The sequence below is a fragment of the Lineus longissimus genome, chromosome 11, assembly GCF_910592395.1.
Source record: "Lineus longissimus chromosome 11, tnLinLong1.2, whole genome shotgun sequence".
NCBI classification, from domain to species: Eukaryota; Metazoa; Nemertea; class Pilidiophora; order Heteronemertea; family Lineidae; genus Lineus; species Lineus longissimus.
Window position 1 is genome coordinate 10796948 of NC_088318.1, and position 17312 is coordinate 10814259.

General features: G+C 42.0%; 1 protein-coding gene across 2 annotated transcripts in view; it reads left to right on the plus strand.

Moving 5' to 3' along the window:
• The window catches only part of LOC135495664 (equilibrative nucleobase transporter 1-like), a 92961-nt gene extending 80450 nt beyond the window's left edge, over positions 1 to 12511 (plus strand). The window contains exons 1-9 of one of the 2 annotated variants that reach the window (XM_064784497.1): positions 3698 to 3820; positions 5326 to 5856; positions 6437 to 6483; positions 6933 to 7102; positions 8849 to 9572; positions 9959 to 10084; positions 10372 to 10540; positions 11050 to 11173; positions 11385 to 12511. In XM_064784497.1, coding sequence (XP_064640567.1) covers positions 5453 to 5856; positions 6437 to 6483; positions 6933 to 7102; positions 8849 to 9572; positions 9959 to 10084; positions 10372 to 10540; positions 11050 to 11173; positions 11385 to 11501 — 1881 coding nt within the window. In that variant the 5' untranslated portion in view covers positions 3698 to 3820; positions 5326 to 5452 and the 3' untranslated portion in view covers positions 11502 to 12511. Of the gene's footprint in view, positions 1 to 3697; positions 3821 to 5325; positions 5857 to 6436; positions 6484 to 6932; positions 7103 to 8848; positions 9573 to 9958; positions 10085 to 10371; positions 10541 to 11049; positions 11174 to 11384 lie in introns of those variants that run through there. The other variant, XM_064784498.1, reaches the window with a different exon arrangement.
• Positions 12512 to 17312: the final 4801 nt, after the last annotated feature.

The following is a 17312-nucleotide window of genomic DNA, read 5'->3' on the forward strand; positions in this document are numbered from 1 at the left end:
TATATGTCCACTCCATTATGTAGCCAGTTGGCTGTACTGTTGCGACATAGGGTCGTCAGGGGGAAGAATTTCATCCAAAGAACTGGCATGCTCGTGCAACTGGCCGGCAACGAAATTATCTTTAGCGCAATACTATTTACATCAAAGCTTAGCCGCCGGGAAAAAACGTCCTCAAATTTTGGGCAAAATTGGGCGGGGAGTTGGGCTTTCTGTCCCTTGAGGTTTACCCAGCTTGGCGAGAACCTTGCAGAGCGCGAAGCTGACACCGGATCAAATGGCGTTTTAGTTCCCATGTTGGCACGTTATACGCTCTAAAGCGTTGATTCTGCAAAACAAATAGAGATTACATTTAGGAAGGACAGAAAGCTCTCAACCCCCCACCCACGTGAAAAAGATCACTAGGGAAGTTACCCCGGGTGGAAGTAAAGAGTTAAACAAGGGCGCTATTCCTTGTTATCTGACATGGGTTTAGGAACTCTAGGCTTTGTACTTACGAAACAAGGGACACAAATGCCGGCTTAGAAATTTTGCTCTTGCCCGCATGGCTGGGGATCGCCCGAAAATTCTAAAATTACGCAAGGGCGAACTGACAGCTCGTAGGGTGACTCTGACGAAAGCTTGCCCAATATATATGTGTGCACTGTCTGGCTTTGGCGATGTAAAATTGTAGAAAATTTTAGAGTTCGAATCAGACTAAAAAATAGTCGAGCGTGACTTCCCCTATATAGTCGCCTATCGGCGCGTTCAGAGAGGAACTGCAACGCCCGATTCATCTCTACTGTGCTCACTGGCGAGCCTACGCAAGACTCCCAAGGCGACAGTTATATATATATCTCATATCTCTGGCTCGAGCACGCCCCCCAATGGTCTGCTACGATGCCGTCCCCCCTAGCCGAGCGAAGAAGCTCCCTAGGGTGACCCGAAGAAAGATAGATAAAGAGCCGTGTGAGATTCAGGCAAGCCTGAGAGGAAAGACACAAAATACTGTGGTCGAAAATCGGAGAAAAGCAAAATGGACAGGAGGGGAAGCCAGTCGACCGACCAAGAAGGCGACAAAAGGCTGAATGAGGCCGAACAAAAGGATTTCGCACACTCGTCGATGAAGTCACGTGGGGTGTTGTCTCCGTAGTCTGGTTCCGTCTGTCTTCACGAGACTAGTCAGGAAGAGGCTCTTGAAGACAGACACAACCTGATCACTGAGTCATCATCAGGGCCCTTCTCCCTTGGATAGATTCTTTCTGACTATGCTCTTAAAAACAGACACAACCTGACCACTGAGACAACATCATGAACCTTCTGCCTTGGGTGGAGCTGCTACGTGACTGTGCCCTTCAAGACCGACCTGACGACTGAGCAAATTTGTGGACTCTTTTGCCGTCGATAGAGGTTCTATTTGACTGTGCTCTTGGAGACAGGCACAACCCGACCATTGAGACAACACCATGATCCTTGAGCACCTTCAGGTAGCAGCAATACCCAAGGCAGAAGGGGCCTGATGTTGTCTCCTACCCGAATTGAGATGAGGTTGAGTTGTCTCGATGGTTATGCTGGACCTCCTTGTAACGCACCCTTCCCTACCTTTGTACCCTCCTCAAGAGCACAGTGAAGAAGCTCTATCCAAGGCAGAAGGGTCCTGGTGTTGTCTAAAGTACCCCACTTGGTCCCAAGTACAAGTACCTTATTTGAGCTGTCTACCAGAGGCAGAAGTGTATTGATGTTGTCTCCGTGGTTAGGTGTCCCTATCTTCAAGAACACAATGAGGTAAAAGCTCTATCCAAGGGAAAGGGTCCTGGTGGCGCCTCAGCAGGATCCGGTTGGTCTAGTTGTGCCTGCCTCCACCCAGGGCAGAAGTGTCCCGATGTTGTCTGCTTGGTCAAGTTGTGCCTATCTTCAAGAGCAGAGTCATGCAGGTAGCAGCTCTACCCACGGCAGGAGGGTATTGATGTTGTCTCAGTGGTCAGGTTGGGTCCATCTCTAGGAGCACACCCTTAGGAAAAATTTGTCTCTAAATTTCACCCTGGTCTTCAATTACGATGGCTTTCAGTGCGTGTCTCGTGCGACAACCACGAGTGAGTGTGATGATAGTGTTGTCGCGAGGACGCGTGGGAAAGGAAGGGAATGCAGGGAGACTACCGATAAAGTAACAGCCCTTCTGACGGCCGATCGGGGGGAATTATCGGCAGTGAAGGATGAATATATACGCATAACGACGGTGGATAGGCATGAGTAGGCTTGGCCTACTTCAGGGTTTAGCCCACAGCTCAGACTGTCATACAAGTGTAGCCGGGAACAGACAAACTGCTTCTTCCGGATGACAATCGACTTTCTTCTTCTCAGAGCAATAACTTAATATGTAAAGTCAAGAACTTAGTGAGCCCCCCTTTAGGTCGGGGGAGCTCCCCCGAACCCCCCTACGAGCATATGTTAAGTGCAAGCTCTAACAACTACAGCTGTTACAATGGGGGGACACCCCCCAAACCCCCCTCCGTCGACATAGGTTTTTACCAGTGCGTTGGGGGGAAGCTCCCCCCAACCCCCCCCCTTCTGTGTCATACTGCTGGAGGGGGGGGTGCGATGGGACCATCCATATAGTTCCTTCCGACACATTTTTGTTTTGGTAATGTAATACATTGTGATTGACCTTATTCACGGGAATCGGGCGTTTCCAGTGATATACGACACAAATGGGTTGTCCTCCTGCATTCACTTTCGAAACGCATTTTAAAATAGATGTTACGTCCTGTTAATGGGGCACGTCATCATCGCGTACATTTGGGAAAAACTCCCTAACGAGACCGGAGCAGACGGCTGAAAGTAGTTTAATTATTGGCCGCTAGGGTAAAGAATGTACGTCGCTCACCCGAATTTTTCACGCAACTATAGCTAAATAGAGCTAGTTCTAGTTTGTGATTCAATTTGATACTTCAGATTTGGGCAGTAGACCAATATAACTTAGTCGTCAGTGTGGTTTTAAGCTGGAAAAACGTATTTGTTTTTCTTAAAGTGCCTTTTTTGGACGGGTGTGTGCGATTGTTTTGTTTTTATGTCACGTGACCTCGATCATGTCGACACAAAATTGAAATAAACCACCCTTTTCTGTCATTATTTAGGACGGATATTTCTCTGATAAAAATATTAATATAATTGGCCAATTTCTTAGGCATATGATGTAGCGAATTCCCATGAAGATATAAATTAATTTAAATTAATTTCAACCAATGGGATAGCAACCACCACCGGAAGATCGCGGAGAAATCGGTAAACTCAACGGAGTTAATTCAGAAAAATACCAAAAAAGATTGTTTGTTGGGTATACAATCTCTCTTTATTTCTCATCATTCATTTACATTATCTACTCCCGCACACACGTGTATCTTAAGAGCCCCTCCTAAAGGGGGGCTTATCACACTTCTGTAAATGATATAGATATATATTTTAAACCTCTCACACGGACATGAACTGGTCAAATGGCGTAGATCTCATGTTCCAGTTCTGTATCATGGTTTATATAGCCTTATAGGCCTAAATAGACGGCCAGACCGCCCCCCCCCCCCCCCACCCCACCAGAGCCGACATAATCAAAAACTGTGAATAGCCGGACAAGCCACACGTGCGCATTTGTATTTCCCGGGCTTGGAACTTATTTGAACTAATATAGTGGCGCCACCAGTCATGCCACAGAATCCCTCCATTTCGACCGGATTATCGTTCTCTCTCTCCCAACGTTTCAATTCATGAATTTGAGGCTCTGAACGTGCTAGAAAATATGAGAAGAAGAGCTTCCAGTCTTAGTTGTATATACTTGTGGATTGGAAGAAAGGTAAATTGATTGGTAGGTTTTTGGTTGTTACAATGTTAGGCAGGGCAAATGCACTGCAGACGAGACTGATGCCTGATTGTGGAACTATCAACTAGATCAGCTGTGCATTTCGCACATGGTTCATCACCATGGTAAGGGAGCATTCATTAAGTACGTACGTACTGAGCATGAGGGGGAGGGGTTATAAAAAAGCGTACACTATGCGTGCAGGGGGGAGGGGGTAGACCTATGTAGTCTTGCATGTACGCAACTCAAGAACCATTTTGGCTAAACTTTAGAATCCCCGGTCGGAAATGACGAAGTTTGATCGCATTCAACTATAAATCCATTGAACAGTGGTGCTTCGTTAGTCAACCGATGACCTTTTTTTGGGGTGTGATCGGGGATTGTAAACTCGTTCCACCATTTTCTGAACAAATTAGAAAATGCTGAATTAAATGATAGATTACCGTCGTAATCAAGGGAATTATACTGGTATTGCACATGAGGCCGGAACTTACACGCGATAAACTTGACTAGGCTCTGATGACACCCCACTACGAGGTTTATTTCTGTTTCTCGCTCTGTTTTCCCACGTTTGTGCCATGTCAGTGTTAATGCACAGTCCGCCCACCTGTGGCGCTGCAGGAAGGAAAATAGGCAATTCATCGCGTAATAAAGTGGTCCCTAGGCGTATGCTCGAACATGGGGAGGGGGGTTTGAGGCAATACGTACACCATGTACACGGTGCATGCAGCTTTACACTACGTACTTAATGGATACCCCCAAACCAATAATGGATAACCAGTCCCCAGCCAGCCGGGCTTACTGCAGCATAAACTAAAGCATTATTCATTCAGCTTAATCGCATTTTGCATGATCGGGAGTGCAATGACTTCATTTCAATGCCCAGACAGCTGGTTGTGATAATGTGATGTGGGAAATGTGTTTCACTTCATTCATAATCATTCATGTGATTTCATTCAACAAAAGCTGGCTGGCTAGGCTTTTATACCCAAAAGGTGCCTATCATGAGTTCTCTATCATTACCAACAGACTTTGAACTGCCTGTACGTGATGGAAACATGAATATTTGTATTTGAAAATTGCTGTGCATCTGACCTAGGTAACACTCAAGCCCTCTGCAGCTGCCAATTGGGTATTGTTAGTGTTACAATATTTTGTTGAACAGAAAGTATTTTGTGAACCTCAATTGTTTTTCCCCTTGGCGATCTGAATATATCAAATGTATTACTTATGTAACAAGCCTTCTGATTGGTCAATACGTTCCCGCCATCAAATATTGGCAGATTTTCAGCCAATCAGTGAAATTTGTAATAATAGAAGCCTTGTTTACAAAAAATTGTCGTCTCCAAATTTCAAAGCTTTGTCGGGCGATTAAAGGCGAGGCATGATATCTAAATAAATTATTGGTGAAACTGACGGTTATGGTAGCCAACCCAGTGTGGGACGGGTAACTGGCCAGCAGGAATAAAAAGATATATGGAATCTTTTCATTACTTCAGGATTTGGAGACGAAGTCAAAATGCCCCAGTGAGAGTGCCAGTACAACTTGATTTTGAGAAGGGTCCACTCATTTCAACTTCATATAGTACGTGAAGTTATCCTGGTCAGCCATCATCGAAAAAGACTATGGCATGCTCAAAGAACCAGATAAGCTTATTCTTCGTGCTGTACTGTTCTGTCGAGATACTGCTATTTGCGGGGGCAATCTTCGGCTGGCATTCCCTGAATTATGTTCTAAAGAAGGAAGGATATTTTGCGTACCTTTGCCCAGATTTGGAGAATAGGACGAGGTCTGCCGATCAAAAATACTCAAACTACTCGGCTGTTACAACGGAGGCGTCTGTGCGGACCGAGTTAACAGATGCTGCGCGGAACAGAACGGATGTTGACAAGATCATTATCTGTGATCCGCAGGATTCTGCCTTCAACTTGATCTTTACGCTTGCCGTCTGCATTACTGGTGGATCAGTGTTTTTCTGCGGATTCCTCTTTGACAAGTGTGGGTCAAGATTCTGCCGTTACATCAGTTTGTAAGTTTACTTGTCTCTATGTGAATTGAAGTCTTTGGCCAGCATGCCAGTCAAATTTGCTATTGTGTTATAAAAATGAATGGGATAGCATAGTTTTATTTTTAATCCCTGTAAGTGGTAAGCGAGGGGTGTACCTTTTCAAGGCCTGTGTCTGTGAACATCATGCATGTAACCATGCCAACAGCTATTCACTGAAGTACAACAAATTGTGCCGCAACAATGGAATAGGACACTTCGGTAAGGTTTGCATAACCGTCATGACCTCCAACACATATCTCCTTCATTTCAACGAAAACACTGTTGTGCTCAACTGCAAATCATCGATAATCAGGTGCCCAGCGCAGTGTTGTCTTGGAAGGATGCGTTATGTCATGTCAGTTGTGCGCAAACCATACCAACCAATGTTCTGAAGTGTCTTACGGATCTCAATGAGCTATGATTGTGATTGGTTTCACCTTTGTCGTTTTGCCTCTTCTCTTGTTTTTCGGGTATAAAAACAACCTCCTCGGCTGCGCATCCATAGAGAGTTAGCATCTGAAAATATTAAAAATTTTGAAATTATAAATCATTGTTTTTCCAGGGCGTGTGCCATCGTCTCCTTCCCTTTGATTGCATTTTCAACTCCTGGTAAGAATTAATTGAATTTATGATTTAGCCCCAGGACACTGGAGTAATCTCTTCTCAATAAGGGACATAGACCACAGGGAAATTTGTCAGAAGGGCATTGCATTTTTAAATGGAATTTAGTTAAGGACATGTTGGGGTGAAATTACGAGGGCACCAAGGCAAAAAGAGGAGGTCTTCAAGAAATTTGCCTCCATTGTCTTGCGGTATTGTCTTGTCTGGAATTAAGAGAAGTACAGGTGCCGTTCTAGAAGAAAAATTGTGTTGACGATGTCCGAAGTATTTTGAACCCACAGCCACGAGCTGGGAGAGGTTCTGCCATAAAAAGGAAAGAATTGTTTGAAAGTGATTTCCTGGTGGCATTGATGTTTTGCAGAACAGAAAGCATGTTTTGAAGATGGTAAAGTATACATGTATTAAGTTTGATAATCTGAGAAAACTTTGACTTTCAGAAACGTCTGTTCTTCTCTACCCTGGCATGATCCTGTTCAGTTTTGGCTGCTATATTTTGTTGCTGAGCAATCTTCAAGTCGCCTGTCTCATTCCTGCGAAGAAGTCAACATTTATGTGTGTGATGTGTGGGTCGTTTGATGCAGGGTCAGCTGTATTTTTGACTCTTAAGGTGAGAAACGGTGCGACCTCCTCTCCCAAAAGTGCCACCTCTTCCCAAGTAATTCTACACCTATTTCTTATGCAAGGTTGGATTGTTGTAGATATAAATATTTACGAGTGATTGACAATCAAAATATCTCTATTTAGCCCGCTCGGACATCGTATATGACCCCAGGTGACCATCTTGAACATTAAACATATTCCTATTACTCCAAAAATAATGATCGGATTGCAACCAAATTTCATGCGATTATGTTAATTTACTCTTCTTAACAATATCCTCAATTTTTAGTCAAATCCGATAAACAATATGGCCTGAATTTTCAGTCGAATCCAATAACAGCCAGGCCGCCATCTTGAAAATTCAACGAAGTCCTATTACTCCTAAACTGTCAACCACATTCCATGTGACATGTACATGTACACTCTACAATAACCCTGAATTTCATAAACAATATGGTTGCCAGATGGCCATCTTGAAAATTCAATAAAATCTTTAAATCCTCTTTAAATTCTGCACTACCACACCTCTTCCTCTAAGATCGTAAAATTGACATCAATGACCAAAACTGTTCTCCCCATATCCAATGCCAATGACGTGCATTAACATTACCCGAGGTGAGCGCATGGTCCCTGGACCATTTCATCTTCTTAACAACGATAATTTTTGCAAAAAAATTAAAAGTCCTATTAAGAAGTGAAATTCTGATATGTATTTGAATTTCACAGCGCCAAAAGTCAAAATGGCTCTCCTTATAATTCTTAAATTCCGGACCTGTATTTGAATTTTGATAATATTTACTTGCAGAAGGGTCAAGGACCCCCTCATACATTGTCATACATGTTCATTCATGTTGTTAGAAAAAACTAAAGCATTTCAGCATATACAGTAGAACCTCCCTCAGCGGACACCTCTGCCAGGCGGACACCTCTACATTACGGACACGTCCGGCCAGTCCCGATATTTTCTAAGTCATTTCCAATAACAAAAACCTCTGTACGGCGGACACCTCTCTATTCCGAATTGCGGACAGGGCGATAACCAATTTTTGGTCCAATTCCCTCCCAATTACGGACAGTAAGTGAGTAGGCAAAAACAATGGTTTCCCACGTGCGCTTTGAGAGTCAAGTAGGCCCGACAGGTGTGATATTTGCATAATTAATCAACGTAATTACCCCATGGCATTGTGTTTTTGTATCCTAATTAAGCCGCGGCATTTGTTTACTCATCTTTTCATTTAATCACATAGGCCTATTGTGTCAACGGACACTCATAAATCCACGCGGTTTTGTCAGTGTTGCGGCGAATATGCGTTAGAGAAATTAGAAAAAATTGATTATTAATCAAAGGTGGCTGATGGACATAAATTATGGTGTTTTTTCACACATTATGATATGTCGAGGAGATTTTGCAATAAAAGGGGCACCTTTTACTAGAGAGATTATTCACGCTCTGAGTTCCAAAGTAGCTCACGTCATTCAACGCAACATCACAAGCAAATACCGATCAGCCAACAGGTTTAAAGTTTCTACGCTAGATGTCGACACAGAGAAAACCAAGACCTTCAAGGCGGGAACTTCAAATCCACCTATCGGACGATTTGGCATAACCTCTCTAGTGCAGACACCTCTCTATTGCGGACACCTGGGCCCAGTCCCATGGGTGTCCGCAATAGAGAGGTTGTACTGTAGTACATCTTTCTTCATTCTCAAAATTGTGCTGTCATTGATTCAATCTGCTATTTCCTATATACAGATTTCTTACGCCGCTGGATTTTCACTGCGAAGTTACTTCCTCTGTATGTTTGCAATGTTCATGACGATGGTCGGTACTAGCACCATTCTGTTGCACCCGAAGTACCACATTAAGAATCCTCTCCCTCCCGACTACGAACCCCTGTCGATATCGAGATTCATCCGGCGCAGACGTGAAAAGAAAACATCAACAGATGCTGTCGAGAAACTCTCAAAAGATGAAGAGGAGAGAGCTCCAGCAATAACTGTTCCAGCTGTTTCCATCTCTACTGATAAAGATTACAACTCGGCTGAAAATGTTCGAAATCATGATTCGTGTCCTCAGAATAAATTTCTAAAACCTGCTGGTGATGATAGAAATTTTATGGTGCGTTCCATGGACAGACTTCATGTTTTACGAGACACTAACTTTGAAAAGGCACTGTCGTTACAGTCGTTGCAAGATTTCGCAGACGTGCCTGTAGAGAGGCGCAGGTCTGAGGAATTGACGTTATTTGTCGGAAGTCATGACAACTTGGCGAAAAATCATGTCGATACCCCAGGGGCGGGATCTGTGAGTAAGCCTGGTGATGATTTAAAACAGCTAACATTCAAGGAAATCCTACTCAGTGGTATCTACATGTTGGACCTGTTTTGGATATCCGTCCTACGATTGAGGAGTTGGTTCTTCATGGGGACGTTCAATCCTCAGATCACTTTCATGGCCAAGGGCGACGATGCAATTGGTGAGTTCATAAGACCTTCTCTACACAAGCACTCTGCAGGAGCAATTTGAATTGCTGCGATCTGCAATTGATATCGCATGTGATGATAATTGCTTCCTGCGAATTAGTATCGAAACCAGTGACTTCTAGTTTAACTCGTCTACAAAAGAGCCTTTTGTCTCACATAGCAACTATAATGGCAGGGAGATGTGATTTAAATCTCTGGTTTGTGTGGCATTTCATACTATTTCCATAAACTGGGATTGCTTAATTAGCCGCTCTCGGCAAGCCGCATAACTTTCAAACTGCTTGGGCATTAGTCAAAAGCCCTGTAGGCCTAATCAAGATCGGGACACATCAAAGGTCTCTTGCACTTTCCCTTAGCAGTTTTGTGTTTTCTCTTACAGTCAGTCACTATACTTCAGTGTTCGCCATCATGCAGTTCTTTGGATTCATGCTTGCTCCCATCAGTGGTAGACTGATGGATCGAAAGAAAAGGAAAACCGATGGGGATCCTCGTTTACTGAAAATAGGTAAGAAGTGGTGGGTGGTGCTTGAGGTGAAGATTCCTTATTATATAACTTAATTGAGTCTCTCTTGAAAAGTTTGATAGAAAGTTAATCCTGAAATAGACGCAGAATTTTATGTTAAGGACAGTTCAATCCATCTCTGCAATGGAAATCACCAGTACAGTAGTTGTGTCCCGGCTACACTACCGAAGTGGAGCTTGTTATGGATGAGTTTAAAAAAGTGAATTCAGTCTGACAAAATTAATGTGAAAAAATTCATTTCATTTTCATAATTGTTGATCTGTTTTTAGCTCAAGTGGAAGTGTGCGTGCTGTCGTTTGCCTTGGACAGTTTTATTAGTGTCCTGATGTCTATAGGAGCCTGCATTCCCATCCTTGAGGTCCAGTATGTCACTTGTGCCTTATCGGTCGTCCAGAGAGCTTTCATGTATGGACCCAACTCGGCATTTATAGCTCAAGTGTAAGTTTACCTGGTGCAGGCCCAGGGCTAGATATTCTAAGACATCCAGATTTATAATGAACCGCAGTTTACAGTGTAAATGCACTGTGCACCAATGGTGCCTCGTGTTGAGTGGAGCTAAAATGTTTGCCAAAACCTCAATTACGCCTCGGTTTTGGTCCACATTTTAGCTCCACCCTCATGGTTTTGGTGAAAAAACCAATACCTCCAGTTCGGTATCAATTCGTTAAACATTAGCCAAGGCGAAATGTCATACGCCCCTTGGCAAAAATGGCCATGTGACCAATTGTCTGGCATACTACTAGTCTTCTGCCAATTTTGAAAGCTTGGCATTCTTGAAAACTTTTTGCCGTGAAAATGTTCTGTTCTACAGTATTTAACAACAAAGAAAGGCTATATCATGATATATTTGATAATATGATATTATTTCCAGTGTCTTTTTCTGCCAGGAGAAGGTGACACATTCAGCTTCTCACTTGAACTTAAAAATTCTCTGCCTTTATTTCTAGGTTTCCATTGAAGCATTTTGGAAAGCTGTTTGGCATGTACATGACAGTCTCATCCGTGTTTAGTTTGCTGCAGTTCCCGATGTTTATCCTGATGCAAGGACCACTCAAAGGAGACCCACTTATTGTAGGTAGAATATATCTTTTTGATACGATTATTTTTGGTATTATTTTGGCGTCGAAACTACTGGAGGTTTACACTTTTCCAGAGTATTGGCAGTGTAACATTTAGGATAGAAAACTCACTTAAAATTGAAATATTACTTTAAAAATTCTGAGTTATGAAATTGTTCTTTTATTCTGTGTTATGAAATCGTTGTTTACTTTCTTTCCCACAGATGAACGTGATCCTGCTGGTGTTGATGGTGCTGTCTTTCATCCATCCGGTATACCTTTGGTGGTTTTGTCGGTCGTCTCGGCAGAAGTTCAAGAAGGAAAAGGAAGCGCAAAGCTGAGTGACGACTTGCGTTAGACATTGTTAGATTTAGAAAACCATTCAACTGGTGCTGTTGCTATTGTCTTTCATCTACCATGAAAATCTTGTAGAATAGCTTTTGGGGAGATGCTTACATTGTGTTCATGAGCATTTTCAGAATTTTCGGATGCCACAAAATATTGAGTCTCATTGATATTTAATAGCTTTCTTTGCTGGAAATACCAGTTGGTGGTAAGCAGAAATTTTTTTCTTGAGGTCTTATTTGTTTGACGCTCTGTCTGTTTTGATCATGACTTGGCTAGGTCACTAGTTTAATTTTGAGGAACTGAAACTCTCAACTCATGAATCTCAAAAATACTCTCTTTGTGAATTTTGATCATAACCCAGCTTGCTCACTAGTTTAATTTTGAGGAACTGAAACTCTCAACTTATGAATCTCAAAAATACTCCCTTTGTTAATTTTGATCATAACTTTGGTTGCTCACTAGTTCAATTTTGAGGAACTGAAACCTCTCAACTCATGAATCTCAAAAATACTCCCTTTGTTAATTTTGATCATAACTTTGGTTGCTCACTAGTTCAATTTTGAGGAACTGAAACTCTCAACTCATGAATCTCAAAAATACTCCCTTTGTTAATTTTGATCATAACTTTGGTTGCTCACTAGTTCAATTTTGAGGAACTGAAACCTCTCAACTCGATGAATCTCAAAAATACTCCCTTTGTTAATTTTGATCATAACTTTGGTTGCTCACTAGTTCAATTTTGAGGAACTGAAACTCTCAACTCATGAATCTCAAAAATACTCCCTTTGTTAATTTTGATCATAACTTTGGTTGCTCACTAGTTCAATTTTGAGGAACTGAAACCTCTCAACTCATGAATCTCAAAAATTCTCCCTTTGTTAATTTTGATCATAACTTTGGTTGCTCACTAGTTCAATTTTGAGGAACTGAAACTCTCAACTCATGAATCTCAAAAATACTCCCTTTGTTAATTTTGATCATAACTTTGGTTGCTCACTAGTTCAATTTTTAGGAACTGAAACTCTCAACTCATGAATCTCAAAAATACTCCCTTTGTTAATTTTGATCATAACTTTGGTTGCTCACTAGTTAGCTCACCTCTTAGCAGAGGTGAGCTTATCCCATACTGTGGCGTCCGTCGTCCGTCGTCGTCGTCGTCGTCGTCGTCGTCGTCGTCGTCGTCGTCGTCGTCGTCCGTCGTCGTCCGTCGTCCGTTAGCAGGGCACGTTTCGTAACTGTTAGAGCTATTGAGTTGAAACTTGGTACACATGTACCCTTATGTAATGACACCTTGGAGACCAAGTTTCGGTCCGATTCGTTTCATGGTTTGGCCACCAGGGGGCCAAACGTTAAAAGTGAAAATATGCAATATCTCCCTTAATAGTAGTCGGGAAATTTTGAAAAAAATATGGTAGGTACTTCTAGCAAAGGTGCATCATATATCCTCCGGGTTTTTGATTTGACCTCCTTTTCAAGGTCACAGAGGTCAAATGGTGTAAATTGGCCGTTAGGATGTAACGATGGCACGTTTCTAAACTGCAATGACTATTGATACCAAATTTAATACACATTTACCCCTTAGTCAGGTGATCTCAGGGACCGAAGTTTGGTCCAATATGATTCACCACTTGACCACCAGGGGGCAAAATCCAAAAACCTTAAAAATGTGATTATTCCTTAACTTCTTGCCCGATTGCCACCAATTTGATATCATGGGTACATCTAACCACCATACAGTATATGTCGCACAGGTTTTTAATTTGACCTTCTTGTCAAGGTCACAGAGGTCAAATGGCGTAAATTCGCCGTCAGGCCGTAACTATGGCACGTTTCTTAACTGCAATGACTATTGATCACAAATTAAGGACACATGTACCACTTGGTCAGGTGATCTCAGGTACCAAAGTTTGGTGCGATCTGATTTGCCGTTTGGCCTCCAGGGAGGGGGCCAAATCCTAAATTCTTCAAAATGCCATTATTCCTAGTAATGACTTGCCCGATTTTATATCATAGGTACATCTAATTCTAACAACCATTCAATATGTCACCCGGGTCTTCTTTGGTTTGACCTACTTTTCAAGGTCACAGAGGTCGAATGTACTGTAAATTGGCCATTTTGGGGAAATTGTAATTGCTTGAACCTACATCAAACCTAACACTACATGACACAATACCATGCTCTTTATCCATCTTTCCTCCACATGAGGTGAGCACAATGGCCCTGGCCATTTCATTCAATTTTGAGGAACTGAAACTCTCAACTCATGAATCTCAAAAATACTCCCTTTGTTAATTTTGATCATAACTTTGGTTGCTCACTAGTTCAATTTTGAGGAACTGAAACTCTCAACTCATGAATCTCAAAAATACTCCCTTTGTTAATTTTGATCATAACTTTGGTTGCTCACTAGTTCAATTTTGAGGAACTGAAACTCTTAACTCATGAATCTCAAAAATACTCCCTTTGTTAATTTTGATCATAACTTTGGTTGCTCACTAGTTCAATTTTGAGGAACTGAAACTCTTAACTCATGAATCTCAAAAATACTCCCTTTGTTAATTTTGATCATAACTTTGGTTGCTCACTAGTTCAATTTTGAAGTACTGAAACTCTCACCTCAAAAATACTCCCTTTGTGCTGGATTTTCTAAGCCATAGAATTAAGAATTAGAATCTCATTGTATTTTTGTGAAGATGAGTATTTAATCGTCGTCAACATATGTATGTAGGGTTGTGAGGGGACTTTTGGCATAGCTAGGCAATATTCTCCCAATTTATAACCCCGTTCCAGGTGGCTACGGCGTATACAAGGTACTGTATATATCATTAGAGATTGGTGAACCCAGGTATCATAAAGGTTTTTGATTTAACCTAATTTTCAAGATCACAGAGGTCAATTGGCGAGAATTGGCCGTTAGAGTGTAACTATGATACGTTTCTGAAAACTTGAATTTTGGACTCCCTACGTCATATAACCTCTGACAATTAATTTTGGTCCAAGCTAAAAAAAGTAAAAAGTGCAATATCTCACTTGTAAGTGACTTGTTTTCCATGATATTTCATGGTAGGTACTCCGAGCAAGGATACATCGCATATCTTACGGGTTTTTGATTTCTAGGCATGCAAACGGCCCTAAAAATACTCTATTTTTTGGATTCCCTATAATTCCCCAAAATGTCAGCCTGTTCTGCCAATTTTCCTAAAATATCCTAATTTTTCTTTTTGGTAACATCCGCGCCACATCCTCTCTCTGATTGGCAAGATGGCAGAGACTCTACATCTGATGTCTGAAAAGTGAAAATTTGGTATGGAGGGATATCAGCTTCATATGTGGTGTCTCACATGCTTTCTTTGCATCTCAAAGGGTTAACAGTAACTGGGTATAGTATATTGTTTCTCAAGAGGTAAGCCCGTTGGTGCTATGCATAAGATCTACGGAAATACCTGTAGTATGGAAACATCTGAAAATATTTGAATTATTACCTTCAAATTGTCCCAAAACGTCCTAAATTTGAGCCCAGTTATCCCTAAAAATTCCTAAATAAATAAAACAAACTATGAACTTGAAACTTGGCACACATGATCCCTATGTCAGAGAACCTGTAACGCCAAAATTCAGTTTGATCTGATTCTTGACTTGGCCACCAGGGGGCCAAAACTGAAAATGAAATGGCCAGGGCCATTGTGCTCACCTCATGTGGAGGAAAGATGGATAAAGAGCATGGTATTGTGTCATGTAGTGTTAGGTTTGATGTAGGTCCAAGCAAGTACAATTTCCCCAAAATGGCCAATTTACAGTACATTCGTCCTCTGTGACCTTGAAAAGTAGGTCAAATCAAAGAAGACCCGGGTGACACATTGAATGGTTGTTAGAATCAGATGTACCTATGATATAAAATTGGTGCCAATCGGGCAAGTCATTACTAGGAATAATGGCATTTTGAAGAATTTCGGATTTGGCCCCCTCCCTGGAGGCCAAACGGCAAATCAGATCGCACCAAACTTCGGTACCTGAGATCACCTGACCAAGTGGTACATGTGTACTTAATTTGTGATCAATAGTCATTGCAGTTAAGAAACGTGCCATAGTTACGGCCTGACGGCGAATTTACGCCATTTGACCTCTGTGACCTTGACAAGAAGGTCAAATTAAAAACCTGTGTGACATATACTGTTTGGTGGTTAGATGTACCCATGATATTAAATTGGTGGCAATCGGGCAAGAAGTTAAGGAATAATCACATTTTTAAGGTTTTTGGATTTTGCCCCCTGGTGGTCAAGTGGTGAATCATATTGGACCAAACTTCGGTCCCTGAGATCACCTGACTAAGGGGTAAATGTGTACCAAATTTGGTATCAATAGTCATTGCAGTTTAGAAACGTGCCATCGTTACATCCTAACGGCCAATTTACACCATTTGACCTCTGTGACCTTGAAAAGGAGGTCAAATCAAAAACCCGGAGGATATATGATGCACCTTTGCTAGAAGTACCTACCATATTTTTTTAAAAATTTCCCGACTACTATTAAGGGTGATATTGCATATTTTCACTTTTAACGTTTGGCCCCCTGGTGGCCAAACCATGAAACGAATCGGACCGAAACTTGGTCTCCAAGGTGTCATTACATAAGGGTACATGTGTACCAAGTTTCAACTCAATAGCTCTAACAGTTACGAAACGTGCCCTGCTAACGGACGACGACGACGACGGACGCCACGGTATGGGATAAGCTCACCTCTGCTAAGAGGTGAGCTAAAAAGGTAAAAAGTGCAATATCTTACTTATAATATAAGTGACTTGTTTTTGATAATATTCTTATGGTACTTACTCCAAGCAACGATACAGCACATGTCATACCGAATTTGGTTTGTCCTATATACTATATATGTACAATGTTTCTTAACCAGGATGAATTCCAAAGCACCAAATATCTATACGTCGAGCACAATGGCCCCTGGCCGTTTCATTTTTTAAAACTCATAATTCAACTGGTATCTATAAGGGTGGTGGCAGAACATAGTGGTTGACATTGTGCCAGCCTGAAAAACATACAAATAAATAATATATAAACATATGATATAATAATAGTAATTTTATTTAAGCCATGGTGCATATATATAAAATGTCACAAAAAAGATGACATTGGGCAATTGAGAATTGGGGGCTGGTCATCCACAATCAGCTCTGGGGTCGGGACTGATGCTTGGCAGTTGCTGGCGCTCACCAACCGCTCCCGTCAGCTCAAATGGGTGTTCAGGTAGCTCTGATAATCTGCTTGAATGGCCGTCAAACGAGCAAGGGGAGCGATTGCTGCTGCCAGTGCCACTATCACATCTTCGATGAGAATCTCCTTCAGCTTGAGGAATCCGACCTCCGTCTATGGGCACTTGTGGGCCAGCGTTTCTGTTGGTGTTTGGGCGGGTGTGTGTCATCAGTAGGTGCATCTTTATGAGGTCGTATGTGCCTTGGTAAGGGCATCAACAGCACTGCTAAAGTGTAGGGGTCGACTGCTGACCTGGATCGAGTGTTGACCGGGGGGAACGCAATTTCCTCAACTACAGTATTAATATTATCTGCAGTTACTCTCTACATTTATACTGATCAAGCACTTCGTACAGTCCTGCATAATCTTCATCATCCTCCGCAAGGCCTTTGACAACTGTTAGTGTGTTTTGCACCATATCCCTCTCGATGGGATTGACAAAGCAGAGGATGGTATCTGAATGTGGGTCATCCCGTATATGACTTCCTTAATGAAGGGCGGAGCCATCGCAATGGAGACGTATCTATGTTCATGCCAA